General features: G+C 34.8%; 1 protein-coding gene across 1 annotated transcript in view; it reads left to right on the top strand.

The window, feature by feature from the left end:
• Nucleotides 1–1,997, top strand: part of LOC113237086 (putative alpha-L-fucosidase) — a 6,401-nt gene extending 4,404 nt beyond the window's left edge. Inside the window, exons 4-6 of the mRNA XM_026473347.1 lie at nt 130–270; nt 709–1,076; nt 1,908–1,997. Coding sequence (XP_026329132.1) covers nt 130–270; nt 709–1,076; nt 1,908–1,997 — 599 coding nt within the window. The remainder of the gene's footprint in view (nt 1–129; nt 271–708; nt 1,077–1,907) is intronic.
• The last annotated feature ends 13,932 nt before the right edge of the window (nt 1,998–15,929 follow it).

Genomic DNA, 15,929 nt, shown 5'->3' with positions numbered 1-15,929 from the left:
TATCAAGAAGGAAATTTATATAAAAATGCTAAAATTGGAATAATTTTGATTCAGGTTTTGTAACGTATATTGCACTAGTTTGGTGTGTAAAAGGTTTAGTAAAAACCTGCAATTTGTTATTTTCAACAGATGCCTTAATGTTTCACAAATGGGAGAATGCTTTCACACTTGACAGATATTCTTGGGGTTATAGGAGTGATATGACGATCGCAGATGTTTTGAGCATTGAAGAATTGATTGAAAACGTCGTGTCTACTGTAAGCTGCGGTGGTAAGAGTTTAGTCTTTTACTAAAAGGCACAATTTCTGAAATATAACACCAAATAATATTCCACTTTCAATACAGAATCGGTTATAGTATTGTTCTACTGTTTAGACCAAAAAAGGCTTTGTGACCGACACAATGGTATTTGTTCATGAAATCTGTATATCTTATTGATTTTGTCGATTAAAAAAATATATATTTATTTAATCATATAAAATAATTTGTTACGAATATTTAAATAAATCGGGAAATCAACGTGTCCATATCATATCACATCATATCATTTTTAAATTATTTTAATTTAATATCCGGATTAAATCTATGTAATATTTTATGTACCTCGATGTTTCATAACGTCGTATTAAATTCAAGTGGTATCAAACTAAAATATTGTGTGAAAATCGAGAAAATTTAAATGATTCATATTTAAATGCTATTTTAAAGGAAATGTATTAATTAACGTCGGACCAACGAAAGAGGGAATTATAGTACCTATTTTCCAAGAACGACTTCTGCAGTTGGGTGAATGGCTGCTCATCAATGGTGAAGCAATTTATAATACCTCGGCCTGGTTCTATCAGAGAGATACCTTAAATTTGGACGTTTGGTACACATGCAAAAAGGAACGCTACGATACTTTCAGACTGTCGAATATTCCCAATAAAAATGATTCTATTGTAGCTATTTATGCCATTTTCTTAAAGTGGCCGGTCGACGACATATTAAGTGTCAAGGACTTGAGCTCTTATATTTCAAAGAACGAATTCGACCAGATTTCTTTGCTGTTACCAGATAAGCATATTTCATTAAATGTTAGTATATTTACTTTTACGTAAGCAATTTTGAATTTATTTAGCCTATTTTGATAGAGGAAACTCGATGCAGTCATGAACATCAATTATTATATTCGTCATTGGGTGCAGTCTATGGTACAAATGTTTTTCTCTTTTGAAACGGCTGTTAATTTAAAACCAGATAAGTTCTTTGATTCTTTTGTGCAGACGTGGCACACCTTTTATATTTATTACAATATGACTAAGAACCAAGAACTGACTAAGAAGGTTATTGTTCTTAGGAATATGACGATTCAGTATTTTGGGTGTTCTATTCGCCATGGTGGTCCAATGGTTTGACCGGCCGCCTCTCAAGTAGAGGCCGCGGGTTCGAACCTCTGAGTTTCTCAGAATTTATGGGCGAAATTAAATTAAATTTAATTAAAGATATTAAATTGAATTAAATTTAATTTAATTAAAAATAATAAAAATAAAATAAAAATAATTGAATTAAATTAAAAAGAATTTAAATTAAATTAAAAATAATTGAATTATATTAAATTTAATTTGAAATTTACCATGAGCTTTTCGGTGAACGAAAACATCGTTATGAAACTTGCACGTCGAAGAAGGTTCACTACCCTCGGAAAACGTGTGAAGTCCCCAGCACGCACACACAGTCAGTATTACCCAAATTTTCGTCTGAGAAGATACCCATGCCCAGCAGTGGGACGTATTAATGGGTTGATGATGAGGTGTTTTATTATATGTCTTTCAGTCTTGTCTCCACAGAAACAGTTAAAAAGTCATAAAATTAATTTATAAATTACATTTTAAATGTATCAAGTAATTTGATTACAATATTTACAGTACACTATTATGAATAATAGTGTGGTTGCAGTACGTCTACCATCTAATGCATCGAATTATTTCGGCTGGGTGTTGAAGATTGACGATTGAGAAGAACAAAAGATCAGTGCCGTCAGGCAATATTGGATGCCCCAAGATTCAAACAAAGGTAACAAATGCACTGTCGGCTTATCAGGGTCCATGGTTTCACGGGATGCGGGCCCGTCGGATCCGTTGCGTGTCGGTAACTACAAAAGCGCAGAGCGAGAGCACGTGCGTTTGACGATTATTACTTATCGTATATATCATGTAAGGAAATGAATATATATATATATATATAGGAAATGAAACTATTTTTCGGGATTTAAATCGCATATATTTGTTTTTTCAAACAAACCAACGTTTCGGGCCCATTACAGGTCCCACAGTCACGGTTACTGAGGTCAAAAGGTTTAAAGTTATCAACCAATGATGTCTAATATTAATGCAAACCACTCTATTTTTTCCACTATAGTTACAAAAGTTATTAATTAATTACCTTACTTTTAATTTTACAGAGAACATTCCGATTTACGCTACATATATGTTTTTCAAATTATTTAATTTGAACAATATTAATTTTTACTAAGTTAAATTTATTAATAGTTGATAATGGAAATTAAAATAAATTAAAACATATTAATTGGTACTGCAGTCATATGTCTGTTTGGGATTTTTTATCAGAGGAAATACTTAATCCCAAACTGGTGGTACGGAGAAACCATCTTCCCTGTTGAAATTAGGATTTTGTTTTATTTCAATGGCCTCTCGCAGCATCCTGAGTAGATTATGTTTAATAACGGTCAATAAAAAAAAGAACGGGAGTAAATTCCGTGGACTCGTCTAAAGCTCGCGCTCGCCCGTACAAATTGGCGAGGTGCGGGGCGGCCTTTGATATCACGGGTCGTCGTCGGATGCCAGAATTATATGCCGTCAATCAGTGCAATAAACCCAAATTGCATTTCACCTGCGTATGTCGTAAAATATCTGTTCTGTTTTTATTTTGTTTTATGTAATTTTTTTTTTACAAAATTCGTTTTTTATAGTTTTTTTTGTATGTGAACGGATTTATAATTTACATTATGAAATAAAGCCTTTTTTATATCAAATCCAAATATGTTGTTTTTATATGAAATGCTGAAATGTTATAGATTTATCCTGAATGACCTTTCTCTGTGGATAAAATCATAAAGTATAATTGAAGCATTGGAGCAACAAGGGCGTTTGGCACCCAAAGCCCGTTTTGATGTTAGCGCGTCAAAACATGTAAAGTACTATAGTACTATCTAGTATCTTGTGACAAAAATTAATTTCGATCTTTCCCTGCTAGATGGTATAAATTTCATTCATATAGGTGGCACTCCGCCCGTGTTGCATAGATTACAAATGTGCTTTTGAATTTCGAACGCGTTACGTCCTGCAGTTTGTAAAAACTTATTTTAATGTAAAAAAAGCTTCTAAAAACTTATTTTAATGTAAAAAAAATGCCTGAAACAAGCGATTTCATCCTCAACCAGGAGCATATAGGAGGCCAGTAAGACCTGCTGAAGATAATTCTGATGATTCATTTCAATTCAGCGAATTTATTGAATAATTAAAAACATGTTTAATTATTTTTTTTCAATGTAACTTTTAAATATGAGTAATTTACAATAAGTATCTAAAGTTATTATTTATTTCCTTAGAAAGTAATAATAAAACGAACGCCCTATTAATTTACCTGTTATGCAACAAGGGCGGAAAACAAAAAAAAATATTTTCAAATGTGTATATTTGTTTTGAAATATTAATAACACCTGATTCTTTTAGCGAAATCATACGACAAATAAGTCACATTATAAGTATTAAAAAGTTATAAGACATTAAATCTATTTCCAATTTTCTCGAATCTCATTTTTACGTGAAATGCCCTTGTAACACCCATTGCTTCAATTAGTAACATAATTCTTCTTGCTGTCGTATGGCTATAGTGGATCTATAATGCTTGCCGTCGTAAAGGATTTGCCAATCGGCATAAGGTTCTCGCCAATTGTTGCCCAGTAGGGCTAGCACGACAGGCGTGACTTGCGCAAGAACTGCCTCTGTGGCCGAACGGTTACCATGCTGGACTGCCACGCAGAGGTCGCAGGTTCGATTCCCGGGCCGGGAGAAATATTTGTGTGGCTTACATTTATTTATCTCGTGTATTTGTGCTATGTTGAGTGTGTGCGTTAAAAAAAATCTTTATGTTGCTCTTGCGCCAGACATAGAGAAAAGTAATGGTCCGTCGTGCAGAGAGGCTCCCTTCGTGCATCCCGAAGTAATTTATTGTAATTAAATTAGTATTATTATGGACTACGTTGTCTGAAGTGGATATGAACAATACATCTAGGACAAAAATATAAAATCTAAGTATTATACACATTAATAATAATAATAATAATAATAAAGAACTTTATTTATCTACAATTGAAATAATAATATACAAAATTATCTTAAAATAACACAATGTGTAGATAAAAAGGTAAGAGTCTCAGCTTGAGCTGTTTTTCAGACTCTACCCCTTTGAAAGAAACTTGCTACATTTAAATATATATCTTATTGACGCATCTCGACCGGCTCCACAAAAAAAAAAAAAAACAAAAAAAGCAGAAAAACAGCCATCACAACAAACATCATGATACCTATGCTACTTAATAAAAATAAAAATAAAAATTAAAAATTATAAATATTTGAACACTTGAACACTTGAACAATTCGATTTGTAATTTGGATAGGGACGAACAGTGAACATAAAATATATATATGTCTAGATAAAAAAATAAAAAAAAGCACAAAATGTTAAAAATATAAAAATAATGAAAAATGTGGCTTAAAATGGCGTGCGATGAAGTTACACCAAATTACATCCAATTACTTGCCGAATACTGCCTCGAAAGTAGCCAAAGCTTGCATTTCGTTTTGAAAGCCCATGACGACGTTAGGTTTCTTATGGGAGGAGGCAAATCGTTCCAGCACTTTGAGGCTGCGAATTTGAAGCTACCGCGGTAAAGCGTGAGTCGAGGAGGTAATAACTGTAAGGACGGATAACGTATCGATCGCGTGCTGCCATCAACATGGTCATTCCAGATTAATTTTCTGGCCAAGTAAGTTGGAGTAGAAGTTTTTCTTAAATTATGAATAAATGAATTCAATTTTAATGTTCTGCGGTTTGACATATTTAAAATATTAAACTTATTAAGATATGGAGTGATGTGCGAGCGTGGAGGAATCTTAAAACAGAATCTAATACACGAGTTCTGTACTCTTTGAATTTTCTTTTCTATTTTTTTCAGTAAACAAGGCCCGTACACTATGTCGCCATAATCCAGTTGCGAGAGCACTAGAGCATCTACAATACGTTGTTTAACTTCTGTCGTCAGAAGTGGTCTCAGTCTATATAAATGTTTTAATGAACTATAACAATTTTTTACTTTTGTGTCGACATGCTTCTCAAAAGTAAGGCCATTATCAAAAAATAACCCTAAATTTTTTGCTACCTTGGACTCACTCAACACCTGACCTTCAATTGTGATTTGAGGATTCGCAGCTCTTAAGAATTCCACCTGGTGTCGAGTACCCAATAAAATAAATGAACATTTTTGGGCATTCAACACAAGACTATTCTCCCTAGACCACTGAACCACCGCTGATAAATCTTCATTAAGTAAATTAACAGTATTGTTAATGTGAGTAACATCTAAAGGTGTGTGAACTAAAACCTGGGTGTCATCCGCATACATGTGGGCAGATCCGTGTCTCAAATTGTCCAACAGGTCGTACGTATACACAGAATATAGAGTAGGCCCTAGCACAGAGCCTTGAACCACACCTTGGGAGACCGCAAGAGGAGTAGATTTCACCTGTTTCCCCGATACATCCGTACATTGTACCACTTGTGACCTATTGTCGAAATAGCTTTCAAACCACTCGCATACCAACTTATCACAACCACAATAGCGCAATTTGTCTATTAATATCTTTCTATTTAAACAATCGAATGCACGACTATAGTCAAGAAGGAGCATTATAGACCCATTTTTGTTGTTGGCCGCAGTTAGAACTTCGTCAACTACGTGCATCAGCGCTGTAGTGGTGCTGTGCTGCTTGCGAAACCCCGATTGTTGTTCGGGAAGAATTTTATAAGTATCCAAGTAGCTCAGTAAACGAGCATTCACCGCCTTTTCCAGTACTTTTGACAGTACGGGAAGCAAACCTATGGGTCTCAAGTCTTGAATTGTGTCTACACTGGCTTTCTTGGGGATCGGCTTTATTAAAGCAACTTTCCATTTTTGTGGAAACTGTCCGGAACTTAAGGATTTATTAATAATCGAAGTAATAGCCTCTAAGAAATAAGGTAATGTCATTTTAATCATTTTGATTGAGACTCTGTCTTCCCCTACTGCATTTGATTTTATTGAATTAATAATTTTTAACACTTCTACTGCCGATATTTCCGAAAAACTAAAAGTATGGTCTGGTATTTTCTTGCGAAAAGAATCGTAGATTTGCACATTACTGCGATTCATAGTGGTAGGAATTGAGTCCAAGAAAGATTTATTGATAAAATCAGGGTCTCGAATATGCAACGGTAATATATCTTGACAGTTATTCCCTATTACTTTATTAATTTCTTTCCATAATTTACTTGGGTTTTTGACATTTCTATTTATTGAAAGGGAGAAATAATGTTTTTTTTCGCTCCGTATAAGATCAGTGGCAGCGTTACGCAGAGATTTGTACATCTTTTTATCTGTTTCATTGCCCGTAACCTTAGCTCTAGCACATGCATTGTCTCTATCCTGCATTAGAACCCTGATGCTGTCTGTTATCCAAGGCGTAGGAGGATTTCTGAACATCTTAGTACGCTCAGGTACAAAGTGGTCAAAGAGGCCTAATATCAAAAAGTTAAAACAATTGACCATCTCGTCTATAGTGCCGAAATTGCACACCCATTCCCAAGGCGTAATAGAGGACGCAAACTGATATGTGTCCATATCTAAGTCATGAAAAGGCCTGTAGGTGATGATACGAGGCGCGATCTTTGGGAATTGTATGGGAAATGTAGCAGTTACAAGAGCGTGGTCGCTCAAATCGTCATTATGGGTTACATCTATTATGTGAGGTTGTATTTCTATATTGCAACATATCACATCAAGCAAGGTGCGAGTCGTTGAAGTGACTCGTGTAGGTTGGCCTACTATTAGTTGCAGATTATTACTATGTAGTAAATTTAAAAATGTATTTGTTTCTTTTAAGGTTTTGTCTAATAGATTAATATTTATGTCTCCAGTCAAAAAGCTATAATCGTACTGCGGTACAAGTATTGAAATTGTATTTGACAATTGATCAATAAACCTTTCATTGCTAAATTTAGGGGGCTTATATACAACACCTATGGCCAATTTGCGACTGTTGACTCTAACCTCTATCCATTGCTGCTCGAGATCCCCCGGCGGTAACACAATCTCTCGGCATTATTGCCATGCATCTATGAAATATTTTATCCGTCAAGGCAGCCAAAAGTAAATGAACCTCCTGATCAGCGATTTACTAAGCAAAATATAAAAACCGAAAAATATGTATTTATATTTAGAAGCTCGAATTATCATTGTCATTTAAGAATGGTTTTGTATTACGTATTTTATAAATATTTTTTGAACATTCTAACTGTGATATGTCCTACAAATTGACAACATTAATTAAACTAACTAAGTTGGTATTACGGCCCCACCTAAAAAATAAGTAGAAAGGTTATTATTTTTTGGGATTTGAAATTCAAGCCATGTGACATATGACCATTTTAAATTTGCAAAAGCAGCAGGCTAAAAATCTAAACGTTCATATTTTTTAATTATCGATCCTTTTTCTCTGAGACATAAAATAAATTAAATCAATGGATATTTTAATCTATTCTGAGCTATGCAAAAGATTTTTTATTTGAACGTTGATTGTTTTTATATTGGGCCGTAAAACGAAGACAAATGAGCATACAAAATAAAATTTAGATACCTATTTTTAAAACTATGTAAATGTTGATTATATTTGTATACCAATATTATATTAATTATAATATGATTTGATCTGAAAACGTATTCGGAAACGCAAGCAAGATGGCGTCTGGCATTCGCCGGCCGCTGCCGCGACACGCTCGCTTCGCTCGCTCGGCTCGTGCTCCTTTTTCATATACTAACCTAACCTACTGAATGGAGTGCGCAACCAAGCAACCAAGATTTATTACGAGATCAATATCAAAAGATATACTGGTTATAAATGTCATCAACCGTTAAAATAAGACCAATAATAAAAAAAGAAGATCAAAATAGTATTTTTGAATACAAAATATTAATTTAGTATTCTTAAACATGATAGTGTTGCATTGAATGCAGTTCATTTATAATTTATGCGTGGACATACTAATGTAGACGGAACAATTAATATATATATCAAGCATTAAAAACATATCGTTTATTAAAAAAGTGTCCGTTTACAATAAGTCAATTATATATTAGAGGGTCTAATAACATAATCTTGAAGTTTTATTAGGATAGTCTATCGTCATGGAAATTGAAAAAACATATCGCACCCTTAGTGTAATAATGCCGTATCTGCAAAATCACAATTTTTCAATAAGAGGGATTTAAAGATTCTATAGTTCGTATTATTTTTATGATTTTCATATGATGAAAGCACTTTTAACGTATGATCACATATAACTTTATTTGTACTAAGGGACGATATGTACATATATATGTATGCGGAGGCATGTAGTGAGCACTTCAAATACATCGTCATACAACGAAGTGAATGACACCCATGTTGTACGGTTTAAAGGTATAATAGTAACACAAGCTGCATCTCAATTGCAAAATGGTAGTTGGAATACAGTCTGAAAACAGTTTGCATGCAATTGGTACGACTGCATTGGAAACGATAACGTCTGAAGCTCAGTATATAATGGTCGTTGACTGACAATACCCACATACCGCTGTTATTCTGCCCCAGTATAGACAATTTATAATATTGCTATTTATATCATATTAACTGAACAAACGGTAACTCTGCATCATTTTTTATGTACAATTGATGAATATTTTAATAACAACAACGCGTGCACACTCATAGCCCCGCACTAGGGAAATCCTGTATTGCGGGTGCCATGGACAAACACATAGACAACCTGTGGTGGTAGAGCAACTACAAGGACGAAAGGTATGCAATCAAAAAAAGGAGAATGATAAAGTATAACAATAAGTTTATAACAACAAAACCTGAGAGTGTTATTATGTAGGTGAAGTGAAGACCAGGTTTAGCGTGACACAGTCGAGGAACTGGTCGGCAGGCAGGCGCGTAAGCGCGGTAAGAGTAAGGCCAGGTGTAGGGCTTCGAAATGGTGAGACTTCGTGTAATTACTAGGTCTGGTGAAGACCCGATGCCTCCAGGGTCAGTACAAGAATCACGAGCTTTTGGTAGAGCGAGAGCGAGCATCGTAATTCGAATAGCCAATTTCGAATTTGAAATGAAGAGCCAAAATGAGAGCAGTCAGGAGCGGAAACGCTTCTACTGCTAAGATTGCATATCAAATGAAGAGTAATATAAGGATAATCTATGGAAGAATAGATTGTAGAGGGGTAACATATCTATCAGTCAATGTCAACACACAAAAATATTAAATACGAAATAATCATTGACTATTTCGATGGAGCCATAACATTTAAAAGAAGAAGAAGAAAAGTGTTAATGTTATTTCGATTTTTTTTTAACACAGGACATTGGCGAAATCGCCATTTTTTTGTATAATTTTTATAATAATACTAAACTACCGTACATAGTTATTTTTACTGGACATTGGCAAAATTTTTATGACCTTAACAATGTTATAAAAATATTTTATAACTCTTTTGTTATAACGTTTAGTAACGTTTCGTTTTTTTTTCAGTTTTGTAGTATCTATTATCAGTAGTATCTGTAATTTCGATAATTTTTGCAGCACGTTGCCTCGATTGTCCGAATATAGTGAGCAAATAGTTACATACATCGCCGGATATGTAATACGAGTAATACATAAAAATATACAATGCGTTTAGTCTTTACGAAAACCTGGAGTTGGTCATACGTATGAGTTCGTTGCGTTCGAGGACGAAGGTGGTCTAGTTTATCCCGCCGAAGATGCTATCCAAATATGCAGAGTAGCAGAGTTAGAAATCAGAGACATAACAAATCACAAAAATTTCACACGAGGCCGTCTTTAAGTAAACCTCTTTTAATTAATAAGACATTACCATATTTTGTCAGCAGCAACATTTTCATTTGTCTTGTTTTGCCATTCATCAATTTGATCAATTACCAACAGAAAACCATCTAGTAAAATTAATTAAGGCAGTCGCAGTTGATAATATGTATATTCACGTGCGTTTTCATTATTTTAGTTAATCGTTGACTTACAAAAAAATGGACGACGCGTCTAATACAAAAACCACGAAAAAAATGTCCCAAGTCAACCTATTTAAACGTAGTGACATGTCAAGGAATATGAAAAAGCTAAAACGTTGAATTTAAATTGTAATGTCATCGCAGTACTGTCTAATTTTGCTTGCTTCGCTGTCAGTCGAACAAACGAAGACTAGAGCGTGAATGACGCTCTGTATACGATTTTAACGCCCTATAAGTTCGGACACGTTTTAGCGCGGACCCGACGTCCATATAATTGTAAGTCAATGAAGTTGATCGATAAGATCTTCTATTACAAAAAGATGTTATACAGGGTGGCCCATTTTCAGTGGTCCAAAAATTTTTTTCAGATAGAGGACATCGTAATGACTCATTTGAAATAAACATTAGTTCCGCGAAAATCAATAGTTTAAAAGTTATGATTTTTCATGCACTTTTTTGAAAATTTTATACTCTAGCCACCAAAACCATTCTAATTTGAAAACTATTCCACTGAAGGAATTGAAATTTGGTATGAAAGTAGTGTGACCACGTAGCTAGCTTTCAATGTGACATTTTTGTGTTTGTTTTTTGATTTCGCCCTTATTTTAGACTTTTAGTTGATTTTTTATTCGTTTACGAATAAATTGTTAAGTTTTGTAAAAATTCGTGACTGAGAAACATGGACTGTCTGAATTTGCTAATCGCCTTAAAAACTACCTTAAGATGTAATGATTGTTTACACATAAAATTGTAGTGCTGTAGTTATTGTAACGCCTTCAGAAATTGACATCATGTCCACTGAGTCGATAAAAACCAAAATTGACAATTTCTAGCATAATCGTTATTCGAACAATGTTCACTTAATTTAATTGAAAGAAAACATTCAGTCAACTCAGATTTACCTAAATTATTCTCAAACTAATCTCTAATAGCCATAATGCATGTACACGAAAAAATGTTCAAAAACATGTAAAATTATAGCCCTACCGATACTGAGAACTTTCATTGTTGTGTGCACGTGCCATAAACAGAGAGATAACATGTTTTACAACCTTTTTACATGCTACTTGAGTTATAAACAATAACAATAGAATTGAACCGACTAGTCTACATTGGTGAAATTAGCACGTGCAGGCTAATTAGTCGCACTGAAGGCAGTAGCAGTCAGTTGTTATTTGTCACTTGTGCCTACTACAGCTATTCAACAGTATTTCGATTATTTGTGGACCTTTCTTCGCCACCTAACCACTCGGCTTACGTTATGGCTGAAAACCGTCGTGGGCGTCGTAGGCCTTATACGCCACGTGAATAAGCCATGATGCATTATTTTTATGGCGTAGCAGGAGGCATTGCTCGAGAAGCTGCCAGGCTTTATCGCGAGTATGCTGAAAACCAGCAAGACTCAGCAGTCGAACGCTTTCCGGACCACCGTGTTTTTGTGAGACTTCATACTTCACTATTAGATAATGGAGTAGTCCCAGGCTTGAGTGGTCGAGAACTTGGACTAGTTGACCGAGGCCGTGAAGAAGTCATTCTGCAAGAATTACGACGTAATCCAACGACTAGTCAAAGACGAATGGAGAGGCGTACTGGGATTCCTAGATCGTCAATTCAAAGAATTATTCGCGCTAATGACCTACACCCATACCATTACCAAAAAGTACAAGCACTAAAGCCCGCAGATTACCCAAGACGGGTGGCGTTTTGCAGAGCAATATTGACAAGAAATAGAGAAGATCAAAATTTTTTTGATAGTATTTTATGGACTGATGAGAGCCGATTTGAACGGTTTGGATTATTCAATACACACAACTCACATTATTACTCAATAGTTAATCCACATTTAGTGAGAGAATCGAACTTTCAAGAACGTTACAGCGTCAATTTGTGGAGTGGCATTATTAACAAGGAGTTCGTCGGCCCTTTCGAACTGCCATCGCGCCTGAATGTAGATGTTTATTTAAACTTTCTCCAAAACGAGCTGCCAAACCTTCTCAGCGATATCCCATCAAATGTAAGAGAGCGCATGTGGCTGCAGCATGACGGAGCTACGTGTCATTTTGCACGAAGTGTGAGAGAGCACCTTGACGCATCATATCCGGAAAGGTGGATCGGTCGTGGTGGCCCAATTCCTTGGCCTCCACGATCACCGGACCTTAATCCGATCGATTTTTTTGTCTGGGGGTACTTTAAAGACATAGTTTACGCCCGGGAAAGTACATCAGAACAAGAATTACGCCAAACAATTCAAGTGGCAATAACAAAAATAAGAGAAAATCGACAGACTTTTAACAGGCCAAAAAGAAACTTTTTACGCAGATGTCGTTTATGTATTGCTAACCAAGGCAGGCACTTTGAGAATTTATTGTAAAATAATTCTTGTTTATTTTTTAAATAAATATTTATAATTAATTTTTGCTGTTTGACTTGGTTCCGAAGTTTCAACCCACACACTCACAAAACTTTTTGTGCATTATTTATGAATACTAGATTTGAATAACAAATCTTAGTTGAGCTAATGTTTTCATTCGAATAACGATTATGCTAGAAATTGTCAATTTTGGTTTTTATCGACTCAGTGGACATGATGTCAATTTCTGAAGGCGTTACAATAACTACAGCACTACAATTTTATGTGTAAACAATCATTACATCTTAAGGTAGTTTTTAAGGCGATTAGCAAATTCAGACAGTCCATGTTTCTCAGTCACGAATTTTTACAAAACTTAACAATTTATTCGTAAACGAATAAAAAATCAACTAAAAGTCTAAAATAAGGGCGAAATCAAAAAACAAACACAAAAATGTCACATTGAAAGCTAGCTACGTGGTCACACTACTTTCATACCAAATTTCAATTCCTTCAGTGGAATAGTTTTCAAATTAGAATGGTTTTGGTGGCTAGAGTATAAAATTTTCAAAAAAGTGCATGAAAAATCATAACTTTTAAACTATTGATTTTCGCGGAACTAATGTTTATTTCAAATGAGTCATTACGATGTCCTCTATCTGAAAAAAATTTTTGGACCACTGAAAATGGGCCACCCTGTATAATAAGCTCATTTTATTGGAAGGACAATATTTTTTTGTTATTAATTGAAAGGACTACGCGTGTTTACGCGTATTCCGTTCAATAAATCTTTTAGAGCGAGCGGAAGGAGGTTTCCATTACTAAATAGTTCTTGTGACGACATAGTGGATGCAAAAAATGTGGCATGCTTGGTTTTCATACAAATTGCTGTACATGCGGCGTCTATCTAGATATATGTCTGTGGCCACAATCTTACCTAAGCGACGATGTGGCCGGCGGTTTGTCTATATTTGTTGTAGTATATCCGAAATTCATCAGATTCATTATCAAATGCATGTTTAACAGTACAGGCAGTTCTGTGATAAACTATATAAAAAAAAAACAAACTGATGTTAAGTTTTATTCATTTATCTAACCGAATATTTTTATTTATTTTATTTATTTATTTATTCAAACTTAATTGCACCCAAAACAGTACAAATGGCGAACTTAACGCCATTAGGCATTCTCTACCAGTCAACCGGAGGGCTGGGTCAAAATAATTAACAGGGGTGCATAACATGATAATTAAAACAGATATGAAGAAGTTTATAAATAATTATGATATATAGTTTAAACACAATATAAATATCGCACATAATATTATATGACTAACTACATACCTATATAAGCAACCTATATACACATAAATACATAATATATAATACATATACATTTTGAATATGGGACGGTAGAGCGTTCCAGAGTCGTATTGCCTGAAGAGTAAATGAGTTAGAAAGAAAACCAGTATGGTGATAAGGAATTAAAAGAGTCAATTTGCTGTCTGAGCGAAGATTGCGATTATGGGATGCACCCAAATATTGAAATTTACATTTCAAATATCCAGGTGCACATTTATCGTTAATATAAAAGATATAAAAGAGTAAAGAGTGGAAAGTATTCTCAAATCACGACTCTGGCGAATCGTAAGCCACTTCAGCTCATTGCGACATGCGGACACGTGATCAAATTTTCGAAGTCCATAAATAAATATTATCATATTTGTTATGAAATATTTCAGTACTTCATGGGTAACTTAAATATAAGAAAGTATTATGTATTTACATAGGTACTAATCTGTATAATGTTAATATTGAAGGAAAGCCAAAATTTTCTACACTACCTATTTAATAGTTTCCAATCTCGTGGACCCTATTAGCGCGCCTTTAGATTAGACACTTGTAGAAGCGCTTCAACGGCGTGACCACAGAATAATAAATACAGTAGAAGTGGTTAGCTACGCGTGCCAGTATAGGTCTCGACAGATCTATTTTAGCTCAGCTTTTTTTTTACGGATGGGAAATCTTCATAGATACTCCTGAGCCCAGGGAGACTCAGGGGTTATGTGGGGACTCTCCCTCCAGACTGGAGGGCCTACCCCACTAAAACCCCCCGGGTTTACCTCCCGCCGGTTAAATCGGCGCCGTGAATTCTGTAATGCTTTATAAATAATAAATTAATAAATAAATTTTAAATTTTCAGTTTATCTAATTGATTCAGATGTTAATCGTTCGTCGTAGTCCAGCTATTGGCCGCAAGATGGCAGCACGTTGAATAAAATTTTTCAAAACGTAACTTGCAATAAAGTTGTTGAACTGGGTAGAGTTTAAATTATATCAATAATCCAGAATTTGTTAGATCTTTTGAAATTAGAAACTATAACCAACCATTATCAAGATTTCGTAGTGTTTATCATTTGTTTGTGTGCATTTTGGCGACAGCGGTTACGATAGTAATAGAGGCTTAAGGCACTTCCATTGTTTTTTCTTCCGTAGGCGCGACTGTGGCGTGGCAGCCGCCCGTCTGTAGCTTTTCAATCATTTTTAGTTCACTACACCTTATTTAAGTTAGCGATCTAGTACTGAGAAAGCACAGCCGCAAGTGATTGATTAGAGATAAGTCACAAAAGCCTGTGCAGTACGGATGCGTATTGTTTTCTGTGCTTGCTACTCATCTGCGACTCTTTACCAGCGACTTTGATTTTCGTCACACCTCTAGCCGCACAATGAGCCCTAGTGCGCGGGAGCCAACGCGGCTTGCATGAGGCGCGGACGCGACACGGGCTTCACATCTAGAGGTGGGCGTTTAAACGAAAAGCATTTAAAAAGTTTGCTTTTTAAAATAAGCACATAAGCACGCTTATCAATTTAAGCGTAAGCATTGGTCAGTTCAATACTCAACAATTTGATTTTTAACAACGTGCTTGTGTTTCAAGTCCCGCCATCTATGTTTCCTAAACAAATGATTTCATCAATGTAAATAATAATTTTATAAATAAAAATAAAACTCGTATTTTACAAATAAACTAATATCACTAAAAACCTTTAGTGGTCTAGTCTTGCTTTTCTTTGCAAGATTTTTTAACATAAAAGCCTATGCGTTTTTCTAAATGATTTTATGAGCATCAAACTAAAAAGCGTTTAAAAAACACGCTTTTTTAAACGCTTTTTAAAAAGAGCGTAACGTTTTAAAGTTTAAAAAAA

The sequence above is a fragment of the Hyposmocoma kahamanoa genome, unplaced genomic scaffold (assembly GCF_003589595.1).
Source record: "Hyposmocoma kahamanoa isolate Upper Pololo Valley unplaced genomic scaffold, ASM358959v1 93, whole genome shotgun sequence".
NCBI classification, from domain to species: Eukaryota; Metazoa; Arthropoda; class Insecta; order Lepidoptera; family Cosmopterigidae; genus Hyposmocoma; species Hyposmocoma kahamanoa.
The sequence above is the reverse complement of the archived record's forward strand: the minus strand, read 5'-3'. Positions and strand labels throughout refer to the sequence as shown.